Source organism: Bos mutus, chromosome 7 (genome assembly GCF_027580195.1).
Source record: "Bos mutus isolate GX-2022 chromosome 7, NWIPB_WYAK_1.1, whole genome shotgun sequence".
Taxonomy (NCBI): Eukaryota; Metazoa; Chordata; class Mammalia; order Artiodactyla; family Bovidae; genus Bos; species Bos mutus.
In genome coordinates, this window is record NC_091623.1 from 14,163,283 (window position 1) to 14,180,289 (window position 17,007).

At 37.4% G+C, this 17,007-nt stretch overlaps 1 protein-coding gene across 1 annotated transcript in view; it reads right to left on the reverse strand.

Annotated features, from left to right (window-relative positions):
• Positions 1-10,185: 10,185 nt before the first annotated feature.
• The window catches only part of TMEM167A (transmembrane protein 167A), a 47,959-nt gene continuing 41,137 nt past the window's right edge, over positions 10,186-17,007 (reverse strand). The window contains exon 4 of the mRNA XM_005903759.2: positions 10,186-14,719. Within this exon, the coding sequence (XP_005903821.1) occupies positions 14,649-14,719 (71 nt within the window). The 3' untranslated portion in view covers positions 10,186-14,648. The remainder of the gene's footprint in view (positions 14,720-17,007) is intronic.

Here is a 17,007-nt window from a genome sequence, read left to right on the forward strand (position 1 = left end):
GTTAGCTGTGAGTTTGCCATATATGGTCTTTAATATATTGAGGTAAGTTTCCCTATGCCCACTTTCTGAAGAGTTTTTCATAAAAGGATGTTGAATGTTATTAAAAGCTTTTAATTTTATTAAAAGCTTTTTCTGCATATATTGAGATAATCACATGGCTTTTATTCTTCAGTTTATTATTGTGGTGTATCACAATGATTGATTTGTAAATATTGATGAATCCTTGGATCCTTGGGGTAAATCCCACTTGATCATGATGTACAATCCTTTTAGTATATTGCTATTTGGTTTGCCAGTTTTTTTGTTGAGAATTTGTGTCCATGTTCATCAGTGATATTGGCCTGTATTTGTGTGTGTGTGTGTGTGGTACTTTTGTCTGATTTTGGTATTAGAGTGATGCCTCATGGAATAAACTTGGGAGTGTTTGTTCTGCAAAATTTTGCAAGAGTTTCAGAAAGATAGGTGTTATCTTTTCTCTAAATGTTCGATAGAATTGAACTATGAAGCTATCTGGTCCCACACTTTCACTTTTGGGGAGTTTTTAAATTACTGTTTCAATTTCAGTACACGCGATTGGTCTGTTCATATTTCTTATTATGTTTCTTCCTGGTTCAGTCTTAGAAGGTTGTACCTTTCCAAGAATTTTTCCATTTCTTCTACGTTGTTCATTTTATTGGCATATAGTTGCTTGTAGTAGTCTCTTATATCCCTTTGTATTTCTGTGGTGTTGGCTGTAACTTTTTTCATTTCTAATTCTATTGATTTGAATGCTCTCCCTCTTTTTTCATGAGTATGGCTAGAATTTTGCCAATGTTATCTTTTCTAAGAACTAGCCTTTAGTTTCATCAGTGTTCATCAGTGATGCTGGCCTGTAATATTTTGCAATTGTTTTGTTTCTACTTCTTTTATGTCTTCCCTGATCTTTATAATTGCTCTCCTTCTACTAACTTCGGTTTTGTTCTCCTTTCTCTAGTTGCTTTATGTGTAAGTTAGGATGTTTATTTGAGATTTTTCTTGTTTCCTGAGGTAAGATGGTATTGCTATAAACTTCCCTCTTAGAATGGCTTTTGCTGTATCCCATAAGTTTGGGGTCATGATGTTTTTATTGTCATTTGTCTCTAGGTATATTTTGCTTTTCTCTTTGATTTCTCTAGTGATCACTGGTTATCTAATAAATATTGTTTAGCCTTCAGATCTGTCCATAGATCTGAAGTGGGTCTATTGTAGAGGGCATATATACAGGTTTTGTTGTGTATCTATTCAGCCTGTCTATGTCTTTTGGTTTGAGCATTTAATTCAGTTACATTTAATTATTAAAATGTATGTTCTTATTGCCATTTTGTTCAGTTCAGTCACTCAGTTGTGTTCAACTCTTTGTGACCCCACTGATTGCAGCACACCAGGCCTCCCTGTCCATACCAACTCCCTGAGTTTACTCAAACTCTTATGTCCATTGAGTCGGTGATGCCATCCAACCATCTCATCCTCTGTTGTCCTCTTCTCCTCCCACGTTCAATCTTTCCCAGCATCCGGGTCTTTTCAAATGAGTCAGTTCTTTGCATCAGGTGGCCAAAGTATTGGAGTTGCAGCTTCAGCACCAGTTCCTTCCAATGAATATTCAGGACTGATTTCCTTTAGGATAGACTGGTTTGATTTCCTTGCAGTCCAAGGGACTCTCAAGAGTCTTCTCCAACACCACAGTGAAAAAGCGTCAATTCTTCAGTGCTCAGCTTTCTTTATAGCTCAACTCTCAACATCCATACATGACTACTGGAAAAATCATGGCCTTGACTAGAAGGACCTTTGTTGGCAAAGTAATGTCTCTGCTTTTGAATATGCTGTCTAGGTTGGTCATAACTTTTCTTCCAGGGAGCAAGCATCTTTTAATTTCATGGCTACAGTCACCATCTGCAGTGATTTTGGAGCCCCCCAAAATAAGTCTGTCACTGTTTTCATTGTTTCCCCATCTATTTGCCATGAAGTGATGGGACTGGATGCCATGATCTTAGTTTTCTGAATGTTGAATTTTAAGCCAATTTTTTCACTCTCCTCTTTCACTTTCATCAATAGGCTCTTTAGTTCTTCTTCGCTTTCTGCCATAAGGGTGGTGTCATCTGCATATCTGAGGTTATTGATATTTCTTCCGGCAATCTTGATTCCAGCTTGTGCTTCATCCAGCCAGGCATGTCTCAAAATGTATTCTGCATATAAGTTAAATCAGCAGGATGACAATGTACAGCCTTGATGTAACCTTTCCCAATTTGGAATCAGTCAGTTGTTCCATTTCCAGTTCTAACTGTTGCTTCTTGACCTGCATACGGATTTCTCAGGAGGCAGATAGGGTGGTCTGGTATTCCCATCTCTTTCACAGTTTCCCACAATTTATTGTGATCCACACAGTCAAAGGCTTTGGTGTAGTCAATAAAGCAGAAGTACATGTTTTTCTGGAAATGTCTTGCTTTTTTCTATGATCCATCAGATGTTGGCAATTTGATCTCTGGTTCCTCTGCCTTTTCTAAATCCAGTTTGAACATCTGGAAGTTCATGGTTCATGTATTGTTGAAGTCTGGCTTGGAGAATTTTGAGCATTACCTTGCTAGCGTGTGAGATGAGTGCAAATTGTGCAGTAATTTGAACAGTCTTTGTCATTGCCTTTCTTTGGGATTGGAATGAAAACTGACCTTTTCCAGTCATGTGGCCACTGCTGAGTTTTCCAATTTGCTGGCATATTGCATGCAGCCCTTTCACAGCTTCATCTTTTAGGATTTGCAATAGCTCAACTAGAATGCCATTTTGTTAATTATGTGGATTTTTAAATGTTTGTTTCTACCCTTCCTCTTCTGTTCTCTTCTCTTGTGCGTTGATGACTAACTTTAGTGTCGTGTTTGGATTGCCTTTTTTTGGTGTGTGTATCTATTGTGTTTGGATTGCCTTTTCTTTTGTGTGTGTGTATATATTGTAGCTTTTTGGCTTGTGATTCCCATTATGCTTTGACATACCAGTCTCTATGTGTACAAGGTTGTGTTAAGTTGTTGGCTTCTTAATTTCAAATGCATTTTCAATATCCTGCATTTGTACTTTCCTAGCCTCTCAATTGCTGGTTTAGATATCATTCATGTGTGAATGATTTCCTACATGCCTTTACTAGTGAGCTTTGCCATTTGTAATTTTCTTGGTTTTAGCTGTACCTTTTTCTTTCTACCTAGAAACTTCTCTCTATACTTGTAAAGCTGTTTTGGTGGTGGTGAATTCTCTGTGCTTTGGCTGGTCTAAAAGACTTTTGATTTCTCCACCAAGTCTGAGTAAGAGCCTTGCTGGGTAGAGTATTTTCAATTGTAGGCTCTTCCCTTTTGTTACTTTAAATATATCATGCCACGCCTGTCTGTTCTTCAGAGTTTCTGATGAAAAATCTGATTACTTTATTGGGATTCCCTTGTATGTTATTTTTTGCTTTTCCCTTGTAACTTTTAATGTTTTTTCTTTGACTTAATTTTTGTCAGTTTTATTAATATGTCTCAGCATGTTGCTCTTTGGGTTTATCTTGTTTGGGACTCTGGTTCCTGGACTTGAATTTTTCCTTTCTCATGCTAGGATAACTTTTGGCTATAATTTGAGTTTTCTGTCTCTCTTCTCCTTCTGAAGCCCCTATAATGCAAATGTTGGTGCATTTAATGTTGTCCCATAGGTCTTTGAGACTATCTTCACTTGTTTTCATTCTTTTTCTTTATTCTGTTCCGTGGCAATGATTTCTACCAATGTTTTCCATTTTACTTAATCATTCTTCTGTCTCACTTATTCTATTGTTTCCTTCTAGTGTATTTCATTTCAGTTATTGTATTGTTCATCTCTGTTTGTCTGTTAAATCTTTTTATTAAACAACTCTTGTGTCTTTTAAATCTGTGCCTCCATTCTTTTTTCAAGATCTTGAGTCATCTTCACTATCATTACTCTAAATTCTTTTTTCAGGTAGCTTGCCTGCCTCCATTCATTTAGTTGTTCTTGGGGATTTTGATCTTGTTCCTTCATCTCAAAAATATTATTCTGCCATTTTCTTCTGTCTCATTTTCTGTTTCTGGTCTCCTTTCTGCTGACTGCAGGATGGTATCTCCTCTTGTTTCTGTGCCTGCCCCTGGGTGGGCGAGTTTTGTCCTGGAATTTGTTCAGACTTCCTGTTGGGAGGGACTGAAGCCTGCTCACTGATGGGGGTTAGGTCTTGTCCTTCAGGTGGGAAGGACTATCAAATATTATGTTTTTAGAGGTGGCTGTGCAATCAGTATGGTTTCAGACAGTCTGTCTGATGATGGATGTTGCTGTATTCCTATTCAGCTGATTGTTTGGTATGAAGCATCAGGAGTCTGTAGCTGTTGGGTAGGACCAGGTCTTGATGCCAAAATTGTGACCTTTGGGAGCACTTACTCTAATCAATATTCTGAGGCCTCTGCCACCAGTGTTCCCCCACCTCACAGCCCCCTGGCAAGCTACAGCCTATCCCCGCCTCCCTAGGCAACCCTCCCAAGCCTCGTAGGTAGGTTTGGCCCAGGCTCCTGTGGAATTTCTGCTTCAGACTTGGTCCCAGTGCATATGTACCCTTGTGTGCACCCTCCAAGAGTGGAGTCACTATCTCCCTGTCTTACGGAGCTCCTTCACTCAGCCCTACTGCCTCCAAAGTCAAATGCTTTGGGGATTCCTCCTCCAGATACCAGACCCTCAGGCTGGGAAACCTGACATGGGGCTCAGGGCTCTCACTCATGTTGGGGAACCTCTGTGATGCAATTATTTCCAATGTGTGGGTCACCCACTCAGTGGGTATGGAATTTGCTTGTATTGCCTCTTCCCATCTCATTCTGGCTTTTTCTTTGTCTTTGGGTATAGACTATCATTTTTGGTAGGTTCAAGTCTTTTTTGTCAATGGTTGTTCAGGAGTTGTGATTTTGGTGTTTTCATGAAAGGAGGTTAGGCCAAATCCTTTTACTCTGCTATCTTGTTCAGGAATTTCCCATGATGTATTGTTAAATGGGGAGGGTACAAAAACATGTATTTTGTCCTTGTTTGTAAAAATAAATTGTATGCTTTGCCTTTACATGCATGTCTTTACATGACTATCTTTATATGAATTGTTAATGGTAGTTGTTTTTAGACTGTTAGGATTACTGGAAACTTTTATTTCTTTTTGTGTATTTGTACTTTTTAAGTTTTCTGTAATTCATAGATTTCACTTTTGTAATGAGAAAAAAAAAAAATTGAAGGGCCTCATTACACCATTTCTCAACCAGATGACTTATCATTTAGAGGTCACCATTCTCTTAAAAGGCAGAAATTTCAATAATTTCAATAGCAGAAATTAGAAATATCTCCCACTGAGTGACTCATACTATTCTAGGATGATGAGGGGTAAGGGGCGGCTACATTATTAGCATATTGCCTTGGATTTTTCCAAGTAAAAACATTTGGATGGCAGAGAGTAGGGAGGAATGATTATCAATTAAAGGCCCTAAAGTTATTTTCTTTATATTGTTTTACTCCCTTTTCTTTCAAGTTGATGTGGACATTTCCATTTGCATGGTGTAGCTAATAGGTGAGCTGATTCTTGCTGATATTCAGAGTAAGTTAATCTCATGATTAGGCTTAAAAAAAAAAAAAAAAAAGGTAACAAGCACATGCTTCCTGAATATTTTCTACTGAAATAACCACTGTTGTAATCACATTCTGTCTCCCATAACTCTTTAAAATGATCAAAGTGAGCCCTCACAGAGTTTCTGGCAAGGTGAATTCCTGTGTACATTTCACAAAGTACAACTTCCAAGCACAGTGGGGTTTCCAAGAATATGCCTGGAAAAAAATCAAATGAATCTTCACTCTCTAAGAGCTCTGTCTCTGCTTAACCAACTGCTGAGAAATATAAGTGGGGGCCAGTGAAGAACAACCTGTTCTATAAATACAGGCTAGTCATAGAGTTGGTCAAGCTTTTAAAGATCATCAAACTCCAATCTGAGAAAGATGAGACTCTCCCCAAAGTTCTGTATCTATTGTACAGATGGTGGCTCCCTTATCACCATTTTCCCACTATAAGTGAAGGAGAACTGTGTTCATTTTAAGCTGAAGTTCTATTACCTCACTCATATCTCTCATTATGCCTTTTGGCATTTATGCTACAACTGCAACTATTACATACCTCAGTGGAAGGAAGAAGTGGGAGTAGGATTTGCAACATGAGCTATACCTAGATTATGTGAATGAGAATACTAAATACTCAGGGATATGTATGCTCAGTCACTCAGTTGTGTCTGACTCTGTGACCCCATGGGCTGTAGCCCAACAGGCTCCTCTGTCCAGGGGATTCTCCAGGCAAGAACACTGGAGTGGGTTGCCATTTCCTACTCCCAGGGATATGTGTCTCTTTTCAAAAAAAATTAAGCAAAAGAATTCAGTTCATTTTAGTTTTAAATCTCAACAAGTTTATTTTCTGAGAGCCAATTTCTCTAGATGTCTAGAACTAAAAGACATTTTTGGATGGACAGAAAAAGTCCCTATGAAGTAGACAGTGTTAATATGCTTAAGTAGAAGAAACCATCTGTAGAATTAGTGATACATGACTAAGTTTCTGTAAAGTCTGCTGGTGTACCAGTGCTAGCTCACCAGTACCTTCCGAAGACCACTTATTTCCTTGTAACTCCACTGGGTGTGATTCAGAGTGTCCAAGATCATTTATCATTTCGTTGGACTTCTTCAGTCCCTCTGCTTCATGGCTGAGCTATTTATGTAACATTATTCCACATGGGAAAGCCCAGCTGTTAAAAGTTTTAGAATCAGGAATAAGAACACATTTTTATTAGATCTTTCTTCTTGTCTACAGTGTGTTTTTCTTGGTTTAAATATGAAAACAGTATGCTAGCTCCTCTGCCATAACTCACTCTCCTGTACATGTCTTTGGGGCGGGTAGGGGGAGAATGCCCGTGTTGTACTTCTGGGGTTCCAGAATGAGGCTTATATAAAACTGAATCTGAAATCTGTGTGGGATTGTGTAGTCACCTGTTGAGTTTGAACTCATATGCCCGGGGTAGGCACTGCAGAGGTTAAAAACAACAACTATGGATTGGTGGGAGCAAGGGAAGATGTGAGTCAAAGAGGAGTTTAGGGGGTTAGAGAGTTTCAGTAATAGAAGGAAAGTTGTACTATTTACAAAAATAAACTCAGAGAAGCAGATTTAGAAGGGATAAACAGCTTTGTTTCGAAAATGTTTTGAATTGCTGGGAGGCCATCCAAGTGGGTCTTAAGAGGGTGTGATGCTCTTGTAATGCGTCAGCTTGGTTGATACACTGCAAGCTTGGCCATCCTACATTTTTTTGAATTCTTAGTTTCTTATAGTTTGGTTTGAGTGGGCTACGTGACAGTCTCGTGTGAAATTTGGGGGGCAAAGGTGAAGCTACCACCATTTTGTTAGTTCACACAGGTTGTCACAGATGCACTAACCTTGTTAGCATGAGGCAATGGCTTGACCTATAACTATTCCACTTTCTCCTTCAGTTTTTCTGAAACTGAAAATTGTGTTTAGCTCCGAAGTGATGGGCACTGGCTTCCTTCTGCAGGACATCCACAGCATCAAGATTAGAGCAATAACTGACAATGGTTGCAGTCCATCCTGAGGCTTCTTGCCTGTCCTTCCATATTACCTACCCTGTGGAGTTTAGTTGCAATATGAGTGAGATCCAAGGACAGCCTTATAGACCCTATACCTCTAATTTCATAATCAAGTTATTGATTCATCCTTTATACGAGTCTCCCAGTCTTTTCTATGGCTCAAAGCAACTGCATAATTTGGTCCATTTTTCTATTTAACTTATACCATTCTTTGTCTCAGTTCATGCTAGTTTCTTATCAATTTCTCCACCTCAAGTCCTGAGTTCTTTCCCATCTCTCAGTCCTCAAGTATGCTGTTCCTTCTGACTCCTGGCTCATGCTCTTTTCATCTGCAAGTTTTAGCCCAGTTATCAATTTTATGGACTGGCCTTCTCTGACTACTCCATCTAAATCATCCTTTGGTGTCTTTAAGGTCCTTACTAGAGGTTGTGTATGCTTACCTAATTATTTTGGTTAGCTGGTCTTCACTAGATTCTAGGTTCTGTGATAGCAGCTTTGTCTTGTTCCACATTGGATACACTGACCCTGGCACACAGCCAGTTCTCAAAGGATTCTTCTAGAAACAGAAAAGGAGTTATGAAGGAATTTACCTTGTGTGGCAGACATGTAAGAGGGATTACTTTTCCATTATTTGGGAGTATAAAGATTATCCTGAATTCTACCCTTATTTCTAATGCAAGTCACATTAATTGCCCAGTGATTCAGGAGCCATCTCAATAGTTTTCAATGTCCAGTTTCCAAATGTTAAGAGATTCAATTACATCTCTTTCCAGGGATGCTTGTGAGGGCAATTCTTAAATATAAAAACTAGTATTGGAGTTGCCAGTTTAGTATGACTACAGTTTTAAGTTATGGGTTTAGAACTATTGTTACTATATGTTATTTTGGGTTTGATTCAGTCAAAGCTCAGAACAGTGACCCATTAGAGATCTGAATGAGGTTTAGATCACATACTCATAAAACTAAATTTTCTAAAAACTCATCCAACTTTATTATCCTATATTTTGCATTCTACAGCTCTCTTAATTTCATACTGTAAACTTCTTAAACATATTTTGTAAGTCAAAGTATTCTCATCACTTTCCAAGATTTAATAGTTTCCTCCATTTGGGAATAACATTAGCTACAAAGTGACCAAAGAATAAACAATACTTTTATTAAATAAAATCAAAAGGAACATCGTATCCTGTTTTGCAAAGGCCCTAATGAAATGTTATAGTGTTCTGTCTTCCGAACTTTGTCTCCAATGTCAAATCTTTTGGTGTTAAACCTTAAGTTTGCAGATCTCTTTAAAACTTCACTACTGGAAATATTCCTTTTTTGATTCCTTCTTGAAACGCCTTATGCCTTAAATGTTATCTTTAAATCAGTTTAGTATTTTTGTAAAATATTTTTCCAGTGTTTAGCCTAGACATACTACTTGATCCAAAATATTGAAATGGCTTATAAATTGTACATTTTAGCAATTTAGGTACAAAACCTCAATCACGACACATTTGCTCGTAGGCTACTTCCCTTGCCAAACAAAGCTCTAACAGTAGTAGTGTCGGGCTATTTTGCAGCTTCTGTGTGTTCTCATTCTCTACAAAGTATGTGTGAAGTGACTTACCCTTATTTCCAATATTATGTTTCTCTTTTTTTCCCTCCCAGCAATTCTGTTATGGTTGAGGATATTAATGCAAACCCTTTGAACAGAAAACAGATTTTGCTTTCCTACTATGTTAAACTCAATAGTCCCAAGCAAAGCCATTTTGAATTCTTTTGACATAAGTTGAAAATCAGAAATTTAGTGATTTTTATCAGTCTTACATCAACCAGTCTTATATCAACTGGTAGTTACAATGAAGCAGTGAGGGTGGTTTAAACTATACATTGAAGATACAACTAGGATATTGGTTTTCTACTTTGTATCTGAAGTACTTTTTTGAGTTCTAAACTCAACTAAAAATACAGTCGTTGTAATTTCATTTGGTTAAGTCAATTCTTTCCAGTAACAGGTCTAACAAAGATTTGTTTGTGTAAGTGGAGGGCTGGGAAGATAACAGTAGAAAGACCATGCTATCCAAAGCAAGGCACATAGTACATGTATGTTTTTTTCCTATTTTTCAACAAATGGTATAAATTGGTTAAATAATCTCACTCTGATGGATACTGCTCACAGATTTTGACAGCTACTTGCCAGAATATTTGGGCATCTGAAGGCTCTTAGTTGAGGACAGGTTGAAAGTAATTTTCAACAATTAACTGTCACTTTCACTCAGAATCAGATTTCCAATCTCTGGAGGGAATTCATGACTTCGTATTTAGTCATTTAGACTCTTGAAGGCTCACTCAAAGAAAGAGCAATGTAATACTATAGACTGAACAGCTTTAAGATGCAAAACAATATAAAAACTCCCCCAAACCAAACCTGACCAGCCACAAATTAAAATGCAGGCAAAAGAGAAACATATCTATTTGCATCCTACTCAAAAGGTGGCAATTTCAATACTTTTAACTTCTAAAACAACCCTCATTCATCTGACCAAAGACAAAAGTAGGAGGCTCTTGTGAGTTCATTTTGATTTTTATTACACACCACAGACATGTACACTAACCAGAGTAGGATGCTTCTTTGTACTCTCAAAATCACAGGAAATGTATTTCTACCTACCCTCTTTTTTGCAATACTGGAGTGGCATTTCAGACTACCATCTTGGAACTGGTTTAGGGCCAAGTAAAGGAAATCATGGAAGGCAATATATATAGCATAATCATGAGCTATTTTTGGAAGCTAGTAGTATCTACTACTTCTATAGCAGTAGAAGCTAGTAGCTAGTAGTTATTCTCAGGCAGACTGAAAGTAACAGGGCTGTGCAGTATTAAAAATGCTATTACTTGGGTATTAATTTTGTTGTTGTTTAGTCGCTAAGTTGTTTCCGACTCTTTTGAGACCCCATGGACTGTATACGGCTAGGCTCCTCTGTCCATGGGACTTCCCAGGTAAGGATACTGGAGTGGGTTGCCATCTCCTCCCCTAAGGGATCTTCCCAACTGAGGGACTGAACCTGCGTCTAATGCACTGCAGGCGGAGTCTTTACCACTGAGCCACCGGGGAAGCCCACTTCTTTTGTTCATCTCCTCTTATTAGTTAACAGGGAAAGTAAAAAAAGGGGGTCTGTAAGAATCTTTCATTCTTGTTTTCAACTTCCTGTGATACAGTATCTTCTCAAAGGGTTTGAAAGGAGCACATCTCCTTGTTTAGACTGAAAAGACTGGAAATCTCTTCTGTGCACCCAGCAAATGTAGAAATTACAACCACCTTCATGTTTGCACCTGTGCTTTAATAATCCTGACTACCCTTGGCATTGATAGAGTATGAGCTGCAAAGTTCCTAAGACTACCTGACCTCACTTGTAAGTTACCTTGGCTTTCTATGCTATGCATGTGTCTCTGAAGAGGATGCTATTGTATTCTTGGTCCAAAATAAGGTTGGCATGGATATATTCAATCTTTTTTACACATACACCAAGCGAGGAATTTTTTTCCCTACATTTTTTTTTTTGTCAGGCAAGAGAAAACACATTCCACTTCAATTTTGAGGTAGGTAATGAGAAAAATACAGGACCCTTTAGGATCTAACCTCTCTCCACCTTTCTAGGCTTATGTCTTAATGTAGTTGACCCTTGAACAGTGAGGGGGTAAGGGGTGCTGACTCTCTATGCAGTCCAAAATCTATGCATATCCTACAGTCTGCCCTCCATAACTATGGTTCTATATCCGCAGATTCAACCAACTTGGGATTGTTTATTACTAAAGCATTTACTACCGAAAAAAATCCAACATGTAAGTGGAGCTACACAATTCAAACTTGTGTTGTTCACGGCTCAACTCCACTTCCTAAGTGGCTTTCACAACAATCAACGTTCTGATGGTCTATAATATATATCCCTGGTGCATTTGCGTATTGCTCTTAAATTCAGTTTAAGCATTGCTTCTCTGGAAGGAAGTTCATATCTCTGATTGAACTATCACCTTTTTATTTTCTTCTAGAATCCTGGTATTATCTTGGTAATAAATGCTATCATATTGTATTTCATAGAAATAACCTTATTTCTCTCTCACCCGCTACATTATGAACCACTAGAGTGAAGAAACTGTACTTGTCTTTCTATCTTCACTGATAATAGACCGAAGGCATTCTACTAATGCCTCTTAGAAATGTTGAAATATAAATATTCTATTTACAAGTGCTAGGTTTTTTCACAAAACTAGCCTGAGATCTGTTCATTTTTGACTTTGTGAACTTAGAGAAGTTATTTCATTCAAACCTCTATTTTGTCCTAGGTTAGGACTAGATCGATCTGCATTTTACTAAGATGATGGTGTCTATTACAAGTTACATACTACTACTTTTCCCAGCATAAAAGGGCTATTTTTGAACTTGATGATGCAAAGAACATTTAGGATAGTAGTGCCTGGCATAGCAGCATAAGCATTAACAGGATACTGGACTTGTATCTAAACTTTTTTAAGCCACAGATGGAATTCAACAGACTATGTGTTCTTTTGACCATCTTTTTATGACTGCCTGGAAAGAAGATACGCTCCTGCCATTGGTACAGCTGAAGCCAATCAGGAACTAAACATCAACACAAAAATTCCAAGCAAGCTGGAATCAAGATTCTGGAGCCAGGAAGGAGATTAGGGAGAGTATTCAAATCTAGTAAACTGTGGACTTTAGTGCCCATCATCCCATCCGGTCTTACACCAAGACTATGTGATACAGGCAGAACCTCTGATGTTTAAATTGATCCTTAATCCTCTTCTGCAACCTGTTAAGACCACAAAAGGAGTATCTGAATATTCTGTGGACTACTTAACTATCTTCTCTGCCCTTTAGGTTAGACAACAGGCTTCAGTGGTAACTCTTTGAAAAAAAAGAATATGCTGACTGCCTTTTTTCCCCACAGAATCCTGTGATTTTTTTTCCCACCTCCCAAAGATCTTAAGTTTCAAAAAGTCAGAATGGAGTCAGAAATAAGCTGTTTCCCACTTTGTTCAGCACCTATACACAGTAAAAAGAAAAAAAAAATGCTTATATGTTGCCATAAATTTTCCAAAGAAATTATTTCTACCTCTACTTCCACCTACCTCCACTGAAATTCCAACTTAAAGAGATAGCCTAGAACTGATTATCTAGAATATTCTTGCCCTCTTCATATTAGCTTTGTGTTAGTAAACAACTAAAAAAGTTAGTTGACATAGCTTTAGGAAAACCTAGCTGGCAGCAGAGTTGGACAACAGATGGCCACTCAGAAACTAGACCCAGGAAGGTTACTTACTCTCTGTATGCTGATAAGAGTTCTATTTTGGGGAATACCCTGAAAATCCTTGACCTAATGCAAAGGCCCAAGAGACAGTGCAGGTAGGAATAATTATCATAACCTGATTACCTGTCTAGGGCAAAATATACCATTTAAATCAGCTATAGATAAGCCAGAAATGTACAATAAAAAAGATACCGACAGCCTACAGAAGCTTTCATCTTTTGCAAAAAACAAACAAACAAAAAAAACCCAGCAACATGTAACAAGATTTTCTTAGATGTTTCCTAGAATTCTTACTAAGCACCTTAAAGTAGTCATAAAAATAAGTGACTTTTAGTTCCGTACTTTGTTTCTGCAGAAAGAGCTACTAGCAGGCTCATTTTATAATAACTCCAAACAGTTTTTTCTTAAAACAAAACAAAACAAAAAAGGTTTAGTCTTATCTTTATGGCAATTAATAGCTGACAACAGTATCTAATTAAAACTGTAACAGGCAATTTTTAGCTAAGAAGCTCTCTTTCGTTTTGAAATTTTAACTGAATTTTGGTTGAACCTTAAATGTTAACCATAAATGTGTAATAACTGCTCTACTACAAAATCTGTAAGTCACATTTCCAAAATTCCTGTTGCCTGGATGAAAATTACTGAAGGTTTTCCTTTATCAACAAAACTCAAAGACATTTATGTCATGGCATATGGTAAGTAGACTTGAAAGCTGTTTATCATCACTTACTAAGTTACACAAGATTCCAGTTCAAGTTGATATAGAAAACATAAACTAGATTGAGAGCAATGTATTAAATAAACAAAAACACAGTTTGTATTTTGGGGTAATTAAAAATGTACAGACCTCACACTAAAAAGAATGAAAAACACATCCAAGATTATCATTCTGTAATTGTTCTGTTTAGCTCTTTTACTCTAAGCATGTAGTCTTATTTGGAGAATGACAGCTGGTCAAATTTTTGCTTAAGACATTTATCCATACTTAACCAGAGGTTTCAGAGATAATAACACCAGTCAGGTATTCTGAATTATTTTATGTTAAATAGGAGCATTTTCTCAATAGTCTTAACATTTTCTCTGAAGTCACATCTATCTTCCTCCTTAAGAACTACATAGGCTTGTTTTAAATAGTTTAAACACCTGTAATAAACTACAGATTGCTAAGAGTAGAGGTACTCTGGTTAATGCTCAAAATGGTATGGCCAGAGGAAAAGCCAGCATTATTAAATATGAATGCAATCCTTATACCAACACAAATTGAACCTTTTTTTTCCAATAAAAAAGCTAGTCTGAAAAAAAGGTCTCATTCTATAAAGATTTATCATTTCCAAATCACAGTGAAAGGAACTTGAATAATTTACCAATTTTGTTTTCTACTATGTGCCTTAAAGATACCTCACTAAAGACTGGTATCTAGCACAAAAGAATGACATATGCAGAATGTAATATTGTAGCGACAGTACTGAGGTTGATTGTTACAGACACATTTCAACTCTGCGTATTAAATGTTACATCCTAATTATTTATATAGAACATTGGTCCAATAACAAAAATGGAGAACAGCAGCTGAAAGTGTAGCTCATTCAATGTTGAGAGATAAAAGGGTTAACCATTCTTTCCACTATTTTCGGCAGATCAGTCCTTTTTTGTCATATTTAAATCTGATAGCGACTGGAATTCTGGCGTTGTTCCAAGCTACTGTATGAAAAGGATGCTGAAGGCCATCACGATACAGCACACTGCAACATACGGACTCTTCCGTTCACCTGGTGGAAAAGAGGCAGTTAAATACATTCATGTTAACTGAGTGGTGAACATAAGGTTATTACTACAGGGAGAGGCACGTACAAACCAAGATAAGATTTTTGCCTATGAAGTCCATACACTTAGGGGCAGGGGCAAAATGAACTACATGCAACATAAAAGTAAGTACACACCAGAATGAACTAAACGATACCGATCTAAGACCACCTCTTTGTCATGTCTTTAGAAAACACTGGATTCGCCATTTTAGTGTCACTGCATAAACCTACATATTGAAAAATGTAACAAAGAATGTAGGATAAAGACCCAAGAGGAATTATCTCAAAAAACTTGTAAGGGGAAAAAAATAGCATTCCTGAATGAAAATAAACAAGTATTCAACAAAACTGCATTTTAAAAATCAACATCACATAGAATGTCAAAAAAAAAAAAAAAAAAAACAAACACGTTAGAGAAACCTAAACTATTTCTGAGATGGATTTCGTATCAAATCTTTTATAGTATAATTACTCTGGGTTAGAGACATAGAACAATCACTTCTGAATTAGTCAGTTTTCACATGTGTTTAAGGAGTGTCTGTTTATAGCTGGAGATTTTCCTTTGCATAAGTAGATCTGGAGTTGGCTTGTGCGATTGTCTTGCAAACAGAGATCCTGTGATTGTGAGCTCACTCAAACTTATCTTGTTCATTCCTGTTTCTTCAATAATTGCAAGACTGTACATACAAGGCACCGGGCATTTTTGTGCTGCTTTGAGGGCACACACGAAAGGAAGAAGGAAGGAAGGGGAAAGAGTGAGGACGTGCTACTTCTAGGAAAAAGCCTGAGTCTGTACCTGGTTCCTTTATAGAAGAGCTTCTCTGGTGGCTCAGAGGTTAAAGCGTCTGCCTGCAATGCAGGAGACCAGGGTTCGATCCCTGAATTGGGAAGATCCCATGGAGAAGGCAATGGCACCCCACTTCAGTACTCTTGCCTGGAAAATCCCATGGACGGAGGAGCCTACCAGGGGTCGCAAAAAGTCAGACAGGACTGAGCGACTTCACTTTCACTTTCCTTTATAGAGATGGTTTATACTCCCCTCACCTGTGTTTTTCTATGGTGTTTAAAATAATTTCTTTTCTAGTAACTAAGTTCCTTAATTCACTTACCAAGGTTAGTTAATTATTTCTGGAAAATGTCAATCTTGATCACTCTTAGCAATTAAAACCTTGAAGGTCATTATTTTCAGAGCTCCCTCACTGACATCATAGGGATACAACTGGTAAGTTTTTATCTTTATATCTATTCAATGGCAATATTCATATGACACATTTTACACACATACAAACAAAATAAACATTTGGTGTTTTTCAGAGTGTTCTATCCACAGACATTTAATGAACTGTGTTCCAACTAAATGAAAATTCAGAAAGTGAGAAAATACAGTTTTCACAATATGATCTCAACTGGAAAAAACAAAAAAAAACTAGAAAATAGTGGTGTTCCTTGTTTTTTAGCAATGCTGATTCTTTCAGAGTAAAAAACTCAAGTTATCCAACAAAACAAGAACAAAAATCAGTCAGACCAAAATTTCAGGTAGATCTCATAAGGAAGCCTGTCCCTATTTCCATAGGGCTGCTGCTGCTGCTGCTAAGTCACTTCAGTCGTGTCCGACTCTGAGCGACCCTAGAGATGGCAGCCCACCAGGCTCCCCTGTCCCTGGGATTCTCCAGGCAAGAACACTGGAGTGGGTTGCCATTTCCTTCTCCAATGCATGAAAGTGAAAAGTGAAAGTCTAGATACCCTTATTGTCAAATACAGCCTTCTTAAATACTAAAAGAAGAAATTAATACTGTCCTAAATTTGCCATCTGCTAAAAATTAATTTTTGAGGAAGTTCTTCTCTTTCTCATCCTCCAACTTAGAATACTATGATTTACATATGGGTTTCATTTTCCTGTTTTTAATTTTCTTAAAAGAGACTGCCATGTGGTAGAGCTAAACATCTTTAGTTGAACTAGGGTGAGAATGTTACTTCTTGTCTGGTCTGAGGTCTCTCTAAGTGAATGTGAAACAGTTGCTGTACTGTGATGTGTAACATGATAAGATGCTCTGGCTGGGCCTTTTCCCATTAAAATTGCATCCTTTCTTTGGGGATATATTCTGTGTCAAGATAAGAGGAACATGTGGTTGAGAAAGCTGCATATCAGTACCAACATTTTCTAAAACCCTTTGCCAAAATGAAAAGCTAATGGTTTTCACATAATTGGCAATATGTGAATAACTGAACTATTTAACCTATGATATTCATGC